This window comes from Chrysochloris asiatica, unplaced genomic scaffold, assembly GCF_000296735.1.
Source record: "Chrysochloris asiatica unplaced genomic scaffold, ChrAsi1.0 scaffold00013, whole genome shotgun sequence".
In the NCBI taxonomy this organism is placed as follows: Eukaryota; Metazoa; Chordata; class Mammalia; order Afrosoricida; family Chrysochloridae; genus Chrysochloris; species Chrysochloris asiatica.
Window position 1 is genome coordinate 11,627,822 of NW_006408531.1, and position 13,444 is coordinate 11,641,265.

At 40.1% G+C, this 13,444-nt stretch overlaps 1 protein-coding gene across 1 annotated transcript in view; it reads left to right on the plus strand.

The window, feature by feature from the left end:
- NHSL1 (NHS-like 1) overlaps positions 1–13,444 on the plus strand; it is a 106,425-nt gene that overhangs the window by 36,055 nt on the left and 56,926 nt on the right. Inside the window, exon 3 of the mRNA XM_006834709.1 lies at positions 9,219–9,346. Coding sequence (XP_006834772.1) covers positions 9,219–9,346 — 128 coding nt within the window. The remainder of the gene's footprint in view (positions 1–9,218; positions 9,347–13,444) is intronic.

The window sequence follows — 13,444 nt, forward strand, 5'->3', positions numbered from 1 at the left end:
AAAGGAAACAAAAGAATAATCGATACATTTGAGTTCTGGTGTTGGAGGAGAATATTAAACGTACCATGGACTGCCAGAAGAACAAACATATCTGTATTTGGAAGAAGCACAGTCAGAATGTTCCCTGGGAGTCAAGATGCCCAGACTTTATCTCACATAATTCAGACATATTATCAGGAAGGACCAGTCCCTGGAGAAAGATATCATGCTTGGCAAAGTGGAAGGTGAGCAAAAAAGAGGAAGACCCCAAATGAGACAGATTTGCACAGTGACAGCAGCAGCGGGCTCAAGTGTAGCAACAGTTGTGAGGTTGGCACCAGATCAGGTAGTATTTTGTTCTGTTATGCATAAGCTTGCTGTGAGTAAGTACCAACTCGATGGCATCTAACAACAATCAAGTTGATTTTGACCCATAGTGGTCCTATGTAACAAGAGTAGAACTGTCAGAATTGAGAGTATAGAAATAAATCCACACCCAGAGCTCTGGTAGCATAGTGGTTACGAATCAGGCTGCGAACTGTAAGGTCAGCAGTTCGAAACTACCAGCTGCTTCATGGGAGAAAGATGAGGCTCTCTTCTTCCGTAAAGACTTATAACCTTGGAAACCCTGTTCAGAGTCTCTATGGGTTGGAACCCACTCGACGGCACTTAACAACAACAACATATAGGGTCAACTGATTTCTTTGACAAGACAGTACTTTCAATGGGGAAAGAAGAGTTTCTTCAGTAAACAGTGTTGGGAAAATTAAATTTCCACATGCAGAAAAATGCCTCACACTATACACAAAACAAATTCAAAATAGATCAAGAACATAAGTGTGAAAATACAAACCATAAAAATCTTATGCTTGATACATGAAAGTCTTGAAACATGCTATAACATGAATGAAGCTTTAAGCTGGACGAAATTAAATATTTTATGGAAATGTGTGCTATACATTTTTTGCTAACTGTGTCCTAATGGTAAGTATGCTATGCTAATTTTTTACATGTTGCTACTAAAAGAATAGCATAGAATACTTATGAAAATACCTTGGGGGAAGAGTGCAGTTGGCAAAAATTATGTATAATATGTGTGTAAATTGTATAAAGATCTGTAGGTTACTCACAAAGGACAAATATTGTGTGACCTCCTTTTATAAAAAGACAAGAACAAGCAAACATATACAGATCAAAGTTTGTTAGTGGTTACCAGGGGCCGGAGGGAGGGAGAAAAGGGGTGAGGGTTGGGCAATGCTTAAGAGTCCTGCTGTGGCGCTGGCTGTGGGCTAATGCACTGCACTGCCAGGTCGGTTTGAACCACAAGGTCGGTGGTTCAAGTTCACCAGTCGCTCCTTGAAAACCCTATGCAGGTCACCATAGGTTGGAACCAACTCGGTAGCGCTTAACAACAAAAGAGCAATGCTTATGGATTACAGGTTTCCCCCACTTTTCAAAAGTTCACTTTACACCACTTAGCTTTTCAAAAGCCCTACCTTAGTGTGCCATAGGAGCTCTGGTAACACAGTAGGCAGGCTGCTAACCTCAAGGTCACCAGTTCGAAACTACCAGCTGTTCCATGGGAGAAAGATGAGGCTTTCTGTTCCCGTAAAGATATACAGCCTCTGAAACCCTATACAGGGTGGCTGTGAGTCGGAATTGACGCCACTGCACGTAACCAACCAACCAACATTAGCGCCTGTGTTTGCTAAATATGAGAAATCCAAAGAAGATTTTTGCTTTTACAAAAAAAAAAAATGAAACTAATGTTCAGTGTTTGTTTTTCACTGAGCTATTACAGAGGCAGCCTGCATCACATAGCTTTGAACGGTGCTTGTGAACACTGTATGTTGATGTTATTTTAGGTTTTCTGTGTTACTTGGTATGATATGATTTGGTCAGTTATGTTTTGAGTGTGGGGACACTCAAATTGTCCCATATAAATGAATAGCAGTTACATCTTCATTTTATACCATTTCAGAAAGATAAATTAACAACACCAAAAGGTTGTTATTAATAACTAAACCCCTCATGGGATTCAGTTCTTTGGTTTAGAGGTTTAGGGTCATGGTTTCATGAGACATCCCTGCTAATTGGCTAATAACCTGTGTAGTGCTTCTGGTCTAGTTCCTAATACCTCTTCTTAGTGCCTGGGGCCTTAAAAGCTTGCAAGTGGCAATGCAAGGCAAAACAATTGGTCTCTGTTCACCTGAAGCAAATGAGGAATTAGAAATGAATACAAGGGGAGGTTCAAAAGACTTTGTGGTCTAGTGCTTATCCTACAGCATCACACCTGGACTCCAACAATCAAACAATAGTATAATAACTAGTAAAGAATATTGAGCATTGTGCTCTTTTAAAGAACTACCTATTAATGGAGTACTGGTGTGGCTCTGTAGGATAAGCACCCAACCTCAAGGTCAGTTTGAACCTCAAGGTTTATGGTTCAAACTCGCCAGCCGCTCCTGGGAAACCCTATGAGGCAGAACAGACTCGGTGGCACTTAACAACATATGGAATTAGCACTAACGAAAGCAGCAGTCAAGAAATCAAACAACCTATTGCCTTAGGCAAATCTGCTGCACAAGACCTCTTTAAAGTGTTAAAGAGCAAAGATGTCAATTTAAGGACTAAGGTGCACCTGCCCCAGGCCATGGTACTTTCAGTAACCTCATATGCATGTGAAAGTTGGACAGTAAATAAGGAAGACTGTGGAAGAATTGATGAACTTGAGTTATTGAGTTATGGTGTTGGAGGAAAATATTAAAAGTACTGCATACTGCTAAAAGAACAAACAAATCTGTGTTGGAAGAAGCACAACCAGTATGCTCTTTGGAAGCCAGGATGGCCAGACTTGATGTCTCATGCTTCAGGTGTATTATCCCTTGGGACCAGACCCTGGAGAAGGACATCATGCTTGGTAAAGTGAAGGGTCAGCGAAAAAGAGGGAGTCTTCCAGTGAGACGGATTTCCACAGTGGTAGGCAGCAATGGGCTTAAGTGTAGCAATGATTGTGAGATGGGCACACACACAGGGCAGTGTTTCATTCTGTTGTGCATAAGGTCGTTATGAGCTGGTACCGACTCGATGCCACCTAACAAAAACAACAACAACAACATGGGATGAAACTGACAGCAGCAACTTGAAAAGCTAGATAGGAAGCTTCGAGGGCAGTGATGCTAGATAGGAAGCTTCGAGGGCGGTGATGATGGTACATCATCAGTTTGCTTGTACAGTTTGAAGAATATCATCAGTCACTGAACTGTACATGTAGAGAACCATTGCACTGTTTACATCTACTGTGTGTATTCAAATGGAGTGGTTGCCCCAGTGGTACAGGTAATGTGGAGAACCATTGCATTGTTTATGTTTGCTGTGTGTATTCAAATAGAATGGTTGCCCCAATGGTACAGGTAGCATCCAATGCTTATTTAAACAAGATAAAATGAATTATATATATTAAAAAAGAAAAAAGAGTCAACTTGCCCCCATAGGGTTTTCTTGACTATCAGACTTCTGGTGTGGTGTTGTAGGGTCAGCAGTGAACTGTGAACTACAAGGTCTACATTTCAAGCCCACCAGCTGCTCCGTGGCAACCCTGTACAGGGTCCCTGTGGGTCAGAACTGACTGGCGAGCACTTAACATCAAAAGCAATCTTCACAATGAAAGGAACCCTGGTGGCAGAATGATTTAGCCCTTGGCTGCTAACTGGAAAGTTGTAATTCAAACCCACAACCCCCTTAAAGAGTGTAGTTTAGAAAACCCTCTAGTGCTGGTCTGCTCTGTCACTTAGGGCTACTTGGAATCAAACAGTGACAAAGTGTATGGAAGCCAACTGCCAAGGCTTTCCCACGGAGCAGCTGGATGGGCTCAAAGTTACAACCTTTGGTGAGCAGCCAGTGCTTAGTCATTTGTGCCACGATGGCCCCTGTAGTTCTCAGTAGAGGATTTTTTCCCCTAGTCTTTCATGCTACCCATACATAATGCAAACTTTCAAAAGTAACATTTAAGTCTTGTTGTCGATAAGTGCTATTCAGTCGGTTCCAACTCAGCAACCCTGTGTAGAGTTTCTGATGAGCAACTGGTGGGTTTGAACTGTTGACCTTGTTCCAGGGTATCCAGTGCTGGACTGTAGTGTTAGTAGTCCAGTGCTTATCCTACAGCACCACACTACTTCAAACTTAACACTTATTAAAATTAATTGTTGTTGGTAAAGTGCCATTGAGCTGATTCCAATTCACCGCTACCCTGTTTGGAGTTCCTGAGGAGCCGTTGATTGGTTTGAACCACCAGTCTTGCAGTTAGCAGTCCAGGGTTTGTCCTACAGTGTCATACCAGGATTCCATTCAAGTTCATTGTTGTTGTTGTTAAGTGCTGTTGAGTCGGTTCCAACTCACAGAGGCCCTGTATAGCGTTTCCAAAGAGTGGTGGGTGGGTTTGAACCACCAACGTTGAGGTTAAAAGTCTAGTGCTTATCCTAATCCCCAGTGTTAATTGTTGTTGTTCCAACTCATCTTGTTGTTAGTGTCATCAAGTCGACACTGACTCATAGTGGCCCTGTGGACAACAGAACAAAACACTGCCCATGCCATGCCAGTCTCACAATAGTTCTAAGTCTGAGCCCATTGCTGCTGCCACAGTGCTAGTACATCTCGTTAGGAGTCTTCCACTTGTTCTCTAACACTCCATTTACCAACACAATCTCCTTCTCCAGGGTCTGGTCCCTCCTGATAACATGTCCAAAGAATGAGAGGTGAAGTCAGGCCATCCTGGCTTCCAAGGAACATTCTGGATGTACTTCTTCTAACACAGATTGTTTTGTTCTTTTGGCAGTCCATGGTACTTTTTTTTTTTTTTTAAGTTTTTATTGTGAATTGAGTGAAAGTTTGTTTACAGGGCAGATCATCAGTTTCACATTCAACAAATCATATACTTTGTATCATTACAATGGTTATAATCCCCTCTATGTACCATCAGTATTTCTATTCATTTTAGCTTTTTTTTAAAAACACTCAGGCATATATATAATAATTTACACCATCGAAGGGGACATGGTACTTTAAAATTTTTCCTCCAACACCATAATTCAAATGCATCAATTCTTCTACAGTCTACCTTATTCACTGTCCAAATTTCACATGCATATGAGGTTATTGAAAATACCTTGCTTGGATCAGGCCCACCTTAGTCCTCAAGCTGACATCTTTGCTCTTCAACACTTTAAAAAGGTCTTGTGCAGCAGATTTGCCTAATGCAATATGTCATTTGATTTCGTGACTGCTGCATCCATGAGTGTTGATGGTTGATCCAAGCAAAGTGAAGGCTTTGACACCTTCAATCTTTTCTCCATTTAAATGGATGTTGTTTATTGGTCCAGTGTTGAGGATTTTTGTTTACAATGAGGTGCAACTCATAGTGAATGCTGTGGTATTTGATCTTCATCAGTAAGTATTTTAAGTCCTCTTCACTTTCAGCAAGCAAGGTTGTATCATCTGCATGTCACAGGTTTTTTATGAGTCTTCCTACAATGCTGTTGCCATGTTTTTCCTCATAAAATTGAGCTTCTTAGATTATTTGCTCAGTTTACAGATTGAATAAGTATACTGAAAGAATACAACCCTGGTGCACACCTTACCTAATTTTAAATCATTTGGTATTCCCTTGTTCTGTTCAAACAGCTGCTTCTTGATCTCTGTACAGGTTTCTCAAGAGCACAATTAAGTGTTCTAGAATACTCATTCTCCATGATGTTGTTCATTGCTTGTCATAATTCACACAATCAGAAGCCTTTGCATAGTCCATAAAGCATAGGTTAACATCTTTCTGGTATTGTCTGCTTTCAGCCAAGATCCATCTGATACCAGCAATGATATCTCTCAATCCATGTCCTCTTTTGAAACCGGCTGGAACCTCTGGTGCTGACAGTATTCCACTGCCTTTCTTTAGATTCTCAGGGACTAAATATTTGGAATTAGTCTGTCTCTCCTTCTTCCTACTCTCGCTTAGTCTGGAAGCTCAGCTGAAACCTATCCACTGTGGGTTACCCTGTTGGTATTTAAAGTACTCATGATATAGCTTCCAGAATCACAGCAACACAGAAGCCACCACAGTAAGACAAACTGACAGACAAGTGGTGGAATCCTGGTATTAAAGTTCATTATTTAAAGAAAATTAAGTCAAATAGTTGCAGAATCCCTGATAACTAATAACCACACTTAATTAGCATTATTTCTATAGAGTGAGAGTATAGATTCTGATTGTGCTGTTAATTTAGAGAAATTGTCAAATGGAGAAAATCTGAAAATAGTTCCCGTTGCAATCTGCAAAAAGAAGAAAGGTGTGTTTTGAGTGTTTCAGAAATTAAATGACCTTGTCTATATCAATTATTGTTACCAGTTGAATGGTAACCAGACCTGCCCAGAAACTATTTAGCCTAAGGTTTGTGTCGTTGTTGTTGTTAACTGCCACTGAGTCATTTCTGACACATAACTACCTTGTATAAGGTTTCCAAGGAGCAGCTGGAAGGTTTGACCTTGTGGTTTGCAGTCCAGTGCTAATCCTACAGCACATTCACAGCTTTGGAACCCTATAGTGGATTGCTATGAGTCCAAATTGACTCGATGGCAGTGAGTTTGGTTTTCGGTTTGTAGGTGACTGAAGTAGTAATATTTGACTAATTTATAATTCTTGGTAAAGATAAGCACTGGACTGTAGACCACAAATTCAGCAGTTCAAACCCACAAGATGCTCCTTGGAAACCCAACACAGCCTCAGTATGAGTCAGGACCTACTCCATGGCCCTTAACAACAACAACAATGATAATGAATTCATTTTTTAGTTAGTTTGACTTTCTAATAGATCCCCATGACTTTATATCCATGGGGTTTTATTTTAATGTGACTTGTAATTCTGGATTGGAATCTTCCATCTTTTCCACTAGCAAAGGACAATTTTCCATCCCTTGATTGGAGAATTGATATCTATCAACTGAAGTGACTGCTTGTGTCATCTTAGAGGACCCAGCATAGATTCTAGTGTTAGAAAGAACTCAAAAGATGCTCTTGTTTAGCTGTGTGCCTTTGTTGTTAAGTGCCATCCCATTGAGTCCATTTCAACTCATAGTGAAATGGTGACACCATTTGACTACCTCATGGGGTTTCCTGGTGTGGCACTGTGGGTTAATGCAGTGGACTGCAAGGTCGGTTTGAACCACAAGGCTGGTGGTTCAAACTCACCAGCCCCTCCTCAGAAACCCTATACAGGGTCATTGTGAGTTCGAACCCACTGAATGCACTTAACAGCAGCAACAACACTCTTTATGGAAGCACATTGCCAGCTGGGTTGGTTTGAATCTTGATCCTTTTGGCTATCAGCCAAGCGCTTAGCCATTGTGCTACCAGGACGCCATCTGTGCTTTTAGCTTTGTAATTTTATAAAGTTGTGCAAAAAGAAAACTTTTACAAACTCGAAACACATCCTACACTCCTTTATTTACTTTCCCTGGACTCCTTTTGAGAACTGGGTATTTAAAGAAACCCTGTGGCGAATCCTTTTGGGAAGCAAATGTTCCTCTAGGGTACATGATGTCTGTATAATAGGAAAGCTTCTGGTGTGTTTTTAAAAGCCATTAGAACTTTTTTGGTTTTTTTTTTTAATCAGCATTTGACCCAGTAATGAGAGTAATCAGGGTAATGGCTTCCCCGTGAAGAGAACTGCTAGTCTTCCAGCAGCCTGAGAGCTCCATCTCCTGTGGTCCCAAGCAGCATGCCCCTTCCACTCCCTGGTGCCAAACATTGCTCCATGGGGCTGGCAGACTCCTCAGACTTCACCCTAGCTTCCTATTAAATTCCACAGTGTTTACAGGCGGCTAGGCATCAAAGTCAAAGTGAGAACTAAAAATAAAACAAGGAAATTATACTCAATGATGGCTCTTGCCTCTTCCATCCAGTGAGTCTTGGAAACAGGCATAGCCTGGAAATCGCTGGTACTTTTTACGTGGAATTACATAAAGAATGGCTTCTTATGTCCAAATTTGGGGTTTATTAATTCAGACTCTTCCTTCAAATTCTAAGTCCACTGTTTTATTTGCATACACTTCAGAGTGAGTCATTTAATTACCCTAAACTGTAGTTTCCCTGTGTGTCAAGTGGCATTTAAGACAGTATCTGCCTCCTACGGTTACTGTGAGGTCTAAAGAAGCTAATTCACTTTAAGTATATATAACAAGTATGTAAACTCGATGGCACACAACAACAACAACTACAATGTAAAGTGGTGAGGTGGTTTTTACCTGCCATCAGTTTGATCCCTAACTCATGGTAATCCCCACAGACTGTACCAAACAGAGACCAATTAAAAGAGTTTTCATTGGCTTTTCCTCCTAGTTCATCTTATTCTAGAAGCTTTGCTGCAGCCTGCTCAGCTTCTTAGCAAGATGCCAGCCTCCACTAACAGATGGGTGGTACGTGTGCATCAGTTGCATTGGCTGGCTCCATAGGAGAAGTCCTGGACCGTAAACCCCATGGTTCAAGGTTCAAGCCCGCTAGCCACTGCATGGAAGAAAGATGAGACTTTGTGCTTCCATGAAGATTTAAAGCCTCAGAAATTATACAGCAGGGGTAGGGAACCTTTTTTTTCCTGCCAAAGCCCACTTGGATATTTATAACATCATTCGTGGGTCATATAAAAACTATCCACTTAAAAATTAGCCTGCTATATTTCGTCAGACATTTCATTAAGTCACCCCTAAAGTGATGGCTGGAACTGTAATTACTGTGGCAGGGCAGACCAAATGGCCCATCGGCCAGACATTCCCCACTATGGGTTGGAACTGACTCCAAGACCCTTAACAACAACAGAATGGCAACCTAATATGCAGAGTATAACCACTCCCTAGGGCTTTCAACCTTTAGAAGCAGATCACCAGGTTTCTGTCTTCCCAGGCTCTTCTGGGCAGGTTTGAACTTGCCAGCCTTCAGCTACTACCTGAGCATTTTACCACTTGTGCTAGGAATGGTTAATAGAAGTTGTTGTTTGTTAAGTGCTGACTCATAGCAACCCTATATAGGGTTTCCAAGGAGTGCCTGGTGAACTTGATCCGCCAACTTTGCAGTTCAAATTGACCTTGCAGTCCAGCACATTAACCTGTAGCAACACAGCAGGGCTCCATTAATAGGAGAGGTGAGAACAGGTCCTAGTTTTTCATACCTTCTCTCCTCCTGCTTGTGCTCTCTGCAGAATGTGATGAACTACGACGGGATGGCTACCGAAGTTCTCAGTACTACTCCCAGGGGCCCACCTTCTCCACCAGCTCCAGCCCAGTGTGTGAAGATTATCAGGATGGGGGTGAAGAAATGGAGCAAAAGGTAAGGCTGCTAAATTCACCATGGTATCCTGGATTGAATCCCAATCCAGAAAAAGCTATGAAAGGAAAAACTGGTGAAATCAGAATAAAGTCTGCTTTCAATTGATAGTATTGTTTCAAGTTAATTTCATAGTTTTGATGTGCCATGATTATGTTGGATGCTAGCGTTAGGGGAACCTGGGCAAAAAGTACACAAGGATCTCTAGATACTATCTCTACAGCTTTTCTGTAAATCTAACATTACTCAATCCTCTCTCCCCCCCTACCTCCTATTAAAAAGAAAAAAAAGTCAGGTCAGGATCCAAGGACTCGTTAAAGGGACAAAATTTAGTATATGTGTGCATATAGTTCTTTGAGTAGAAAAATCAATTTCTTATTTCTGTTGTTTTATTCTTCATATGACTAAGAACCTAGTTAGACTACAAAAAAGAGCTCTAAGTACAGTAAGAATACTGATGTGGGACTGTAAGATTAGCACTGGGCTACTAATTGCAAGGTTGGTGGTTCAAATCCAGCAGCCACTCCTCAGAAACCATGTATAAGATTGCTGTGAGTTGGAGCTCTGGTTATAAATCGGGCTGTGAACCTCAAAGGCAGCAGTTCGAAACTACCAGGTGTTCCATGGGAGAAAGATGAGGCTTTCTGCTCCCATAAAGATTTCCAGCCTGGGAAACCCTGTACAGGGTTGCTATGAGTTGGAACCGACTCCACGGCACACAGCCACCACCACCACCATGAGTTGCAAGCAGCTTGATCACACTTAACGACGAGTGTGACACACAAGCAACTGTTTCACATGTAAAAACAACTGTGTTTAATGTAGGTTGAATTTAAGCAGATTAAGTCTCATGTGGAGCACTCCCACAGGTCTCAGAGGAGAGTTGTGTGCAGTAGGATTTTCAGTGACTGATATTTCAGAAGTAGAGCACCAGACCTCTCTTCAAACGAGCTTCTAGATAGACTTGAACCTCCAATTTTTCTGTTAGCAGCAGAGCCCATTAGCCATTCGCACCACCCAGGGATTCCAATCCACATGAGACTCCATTGACATCCTGTTGATTCAGGCTCATCTCTGCCCTATAGTACAGAATAGAATTGCCTTTACAGGAGCAGACTAAATGGTGATAGAAGCAGATGGCCACCTGTTTCTCCAGTGAAGCAGCTAGTGGGTTCAAACCACTAACCTCTCAGTAGCTGAGAATAATCCCTGTGCCTCCAGGGCACCTAACTGACTCTATAAGCAACAGTCAACATTGGTTGTAATGTGCACTCGTGTGGGTTGCAACCCATTGTGATCCTGTATAGGGTTTCCGAGGAGTCATGGTAAGTTTGATGCGCTTGCATTTCAAACTGGTCTTATGGGCCAGTGCTTATCAAGTACAGGGTCACCCCAGGATTAGCTCTATAGCAGTGACCAGTTCACTTTTGAGGTGCTATTTTACATTTGGATCCCTTTCTCTCAAGCCAACTCGAGATAAACTACTTAAGAGAAGTATATTTTCTCAATATTCAATGCACAGGAACAAAGAAAAATGTATGGGGGTTTTTCATTTTACTGAGTAATGTGACTGATATTGGAATTACTTTAAAAAATGAATTACTTTTAAAAATTCAATGAGCATGATTTGGTTCAGAGAGCAATTTTAATTAATCAAAAAACTTTCAGTGGAATAGAATCAATACAAAAATGTCTTTTGGCTGCAGATCATTATTCAAAATTTATTATTCTTTACGTAGGTAAAGTCAGAGAAAGCAGTAATTTAAGTGGTGAACAAAAATGCAAATGTGGGAAATCATTTTTTGGTTTTCTAATGAAGATTGTTGTTGTTAAGTGTCATTGAGTCAGTTTTGACACAGGGACTCTGTATAGGGTTTCCAAGGAGTGGCTTGGAACTGCTGCTCCCTTAGGTTGAACTACCAACCTTGTGGTTAGTTGTCTAGTGCTGATCCTACAGCACCACACCAGGACTCTGGAACCAGATCTTTATTACATAATATTTTTCATATTACTTTAAATATATTTTCACTTATTAAGTCGGTCCTTTGGGACTTTAAATATAGAAAGGAGATTGTATACTTTAAATAGGAGAAACAGCTGTTGCAAAATTGTCCTGTTTTATTTTTCTCTTGTTGGCATGGCTAAGTAAAATAAAAATCATAAGATGAATTATATAATGAGGTTTAAAAAAAAAAAATCCACATATACTCTAGCCTTCCATTGATGGTCAGAGAAGGAAAATTCAATCAACAGTGGAGTCCAGTATCTTCAGATGTCATATGATTGTCCAACTAGTGATTGTTCCCTGGTGGCAATTTTGCTTAATTAGATTATCAAACAACACCCCGAGACCTTCAGAAAAATGGAAACCACTTCTAAATTCTCAGGATGCTTGAATCTGTGGGACATAAACTCTCAATTCATATTTTTCTGATGTGCCACAGACCCCTACCTCTAAGCAACTCTTTCAAGAGTGTGTGAGACAGTGTTGGACAGCTTGTTATCTTTGAGGAAAAAAAGACTCTAATGTTGAAAATGAGTCAGTAAGCAATTGTTATATGTGGATCACCATGAATGGGAATCAACTCAGTGGTATCTGGGTTAAAGAAGTATATGTATACATTATTGTTAAGTGCTGTCGAGTCGGTTCCGACTCACAGTGACCCTGTATAGGGTTTCCAAGGAGCAGCTCATTACCTTGAACCACTGACCTTGTGGTTCAAAGTGATATTATCCTATATATCATATTATAGTCAATGACTGGCATATCCTATAACATGTTTCTACCTTAAGAGACTCAGTGTAGCAGAAGAAGATTGTGGGGTGTTAAAAGGTCTTCTCTTAGGGTCCACATTCTCATGTAAAATGGTAAATTGGAGCCATGGAAGAGCCTTCTCTGGTATTTGTGGACTCCTTCGGCACCAGCCTGAGTTTGTGTCTTCCTGAACTCCTGACCCACCTCATGTTTGCACTTTCACAAACACCCGCTTTTAAATTCCTGCAGTGCTATATGATTTTTGTGAGTTTAAAAACATTTAGGTTAACGATAATTTCATACTTATTCTAGGTAGAAAATATTTTGAAATCATTGAAATATATTGTTAATGAACTTTTAAGGGAACTTTTTTTTCCTTTTATTTTTTAGTATGTAGTAGAATTGTATTAAAAATATTTTTGAAATCTTTGGAGCTGAATGTCTTCTCAAGGTAGTTTCTGTTCAAAGATTTGTTTCTGAATGAAATATATGTATCAAATTATCTTCTTTTCTTATCAGAGGTACATCTATATTCTCTATATTAATTATATGTTAGTATGTATTCATTAAGGATCCTTAGTGAGACGATGTGTTCAGTGCTGGGCTGCTAACTATAAAAGGTCAGCATTTCAAACCCACCAGCCTCTCTGCAGGAAGACAGACCTGGCGATTAGCTCCTATAAAGATTACAGACTAGGAGACCCTATGAACACAGTTCTGCTCGGTCTTACTGGATCACTGTGAGTCGGGATTGACTCAATGGAACACACAACAAATATCAGCTAAGAAATACCAACATTTTGACTCAGTACTTATTACCTTGAATAATACTGTTAAAACTTGTAGAAATAATGTTTATCATCTAAATTTTTAGTGGTAAGTTTCTAAAGTAAATAAATGACTATTCCTAGAAATAGAAACCCCGTTTTAGATTTCTGAATTTGTAAACATGAATTAAAGTCATGTACTAAGAAAGAATCACACTTCTTGATGGATGTTTTTTAGGATGTAGCTCAAACAAGATGGATAGACAGTCAAGTGGATGTATTGAAGCTTTTGAGTAATGCTACTTAGCTCTGGTAGCTTACTTATTCTATCTGAAAACTTAGTTCTGTTTTATTCCTTAGGAAAATTCCATCCTGAGTTTGAGCCAATTTTTAAATGGTTTTAATGAAAGATTAGTCTTGCCAATAATTTACTCAGTTTTATTATATTTCATTGTGTGTTTCAAAATACCTCTTAATTTCTGTTCTTGAAATGAATCATTTCAGAAATATACTTCGTGATTATTTTTCTAATCAAGCTTATTTTTTACATAGGTTGATGGAGATTGAAATAATAAATTA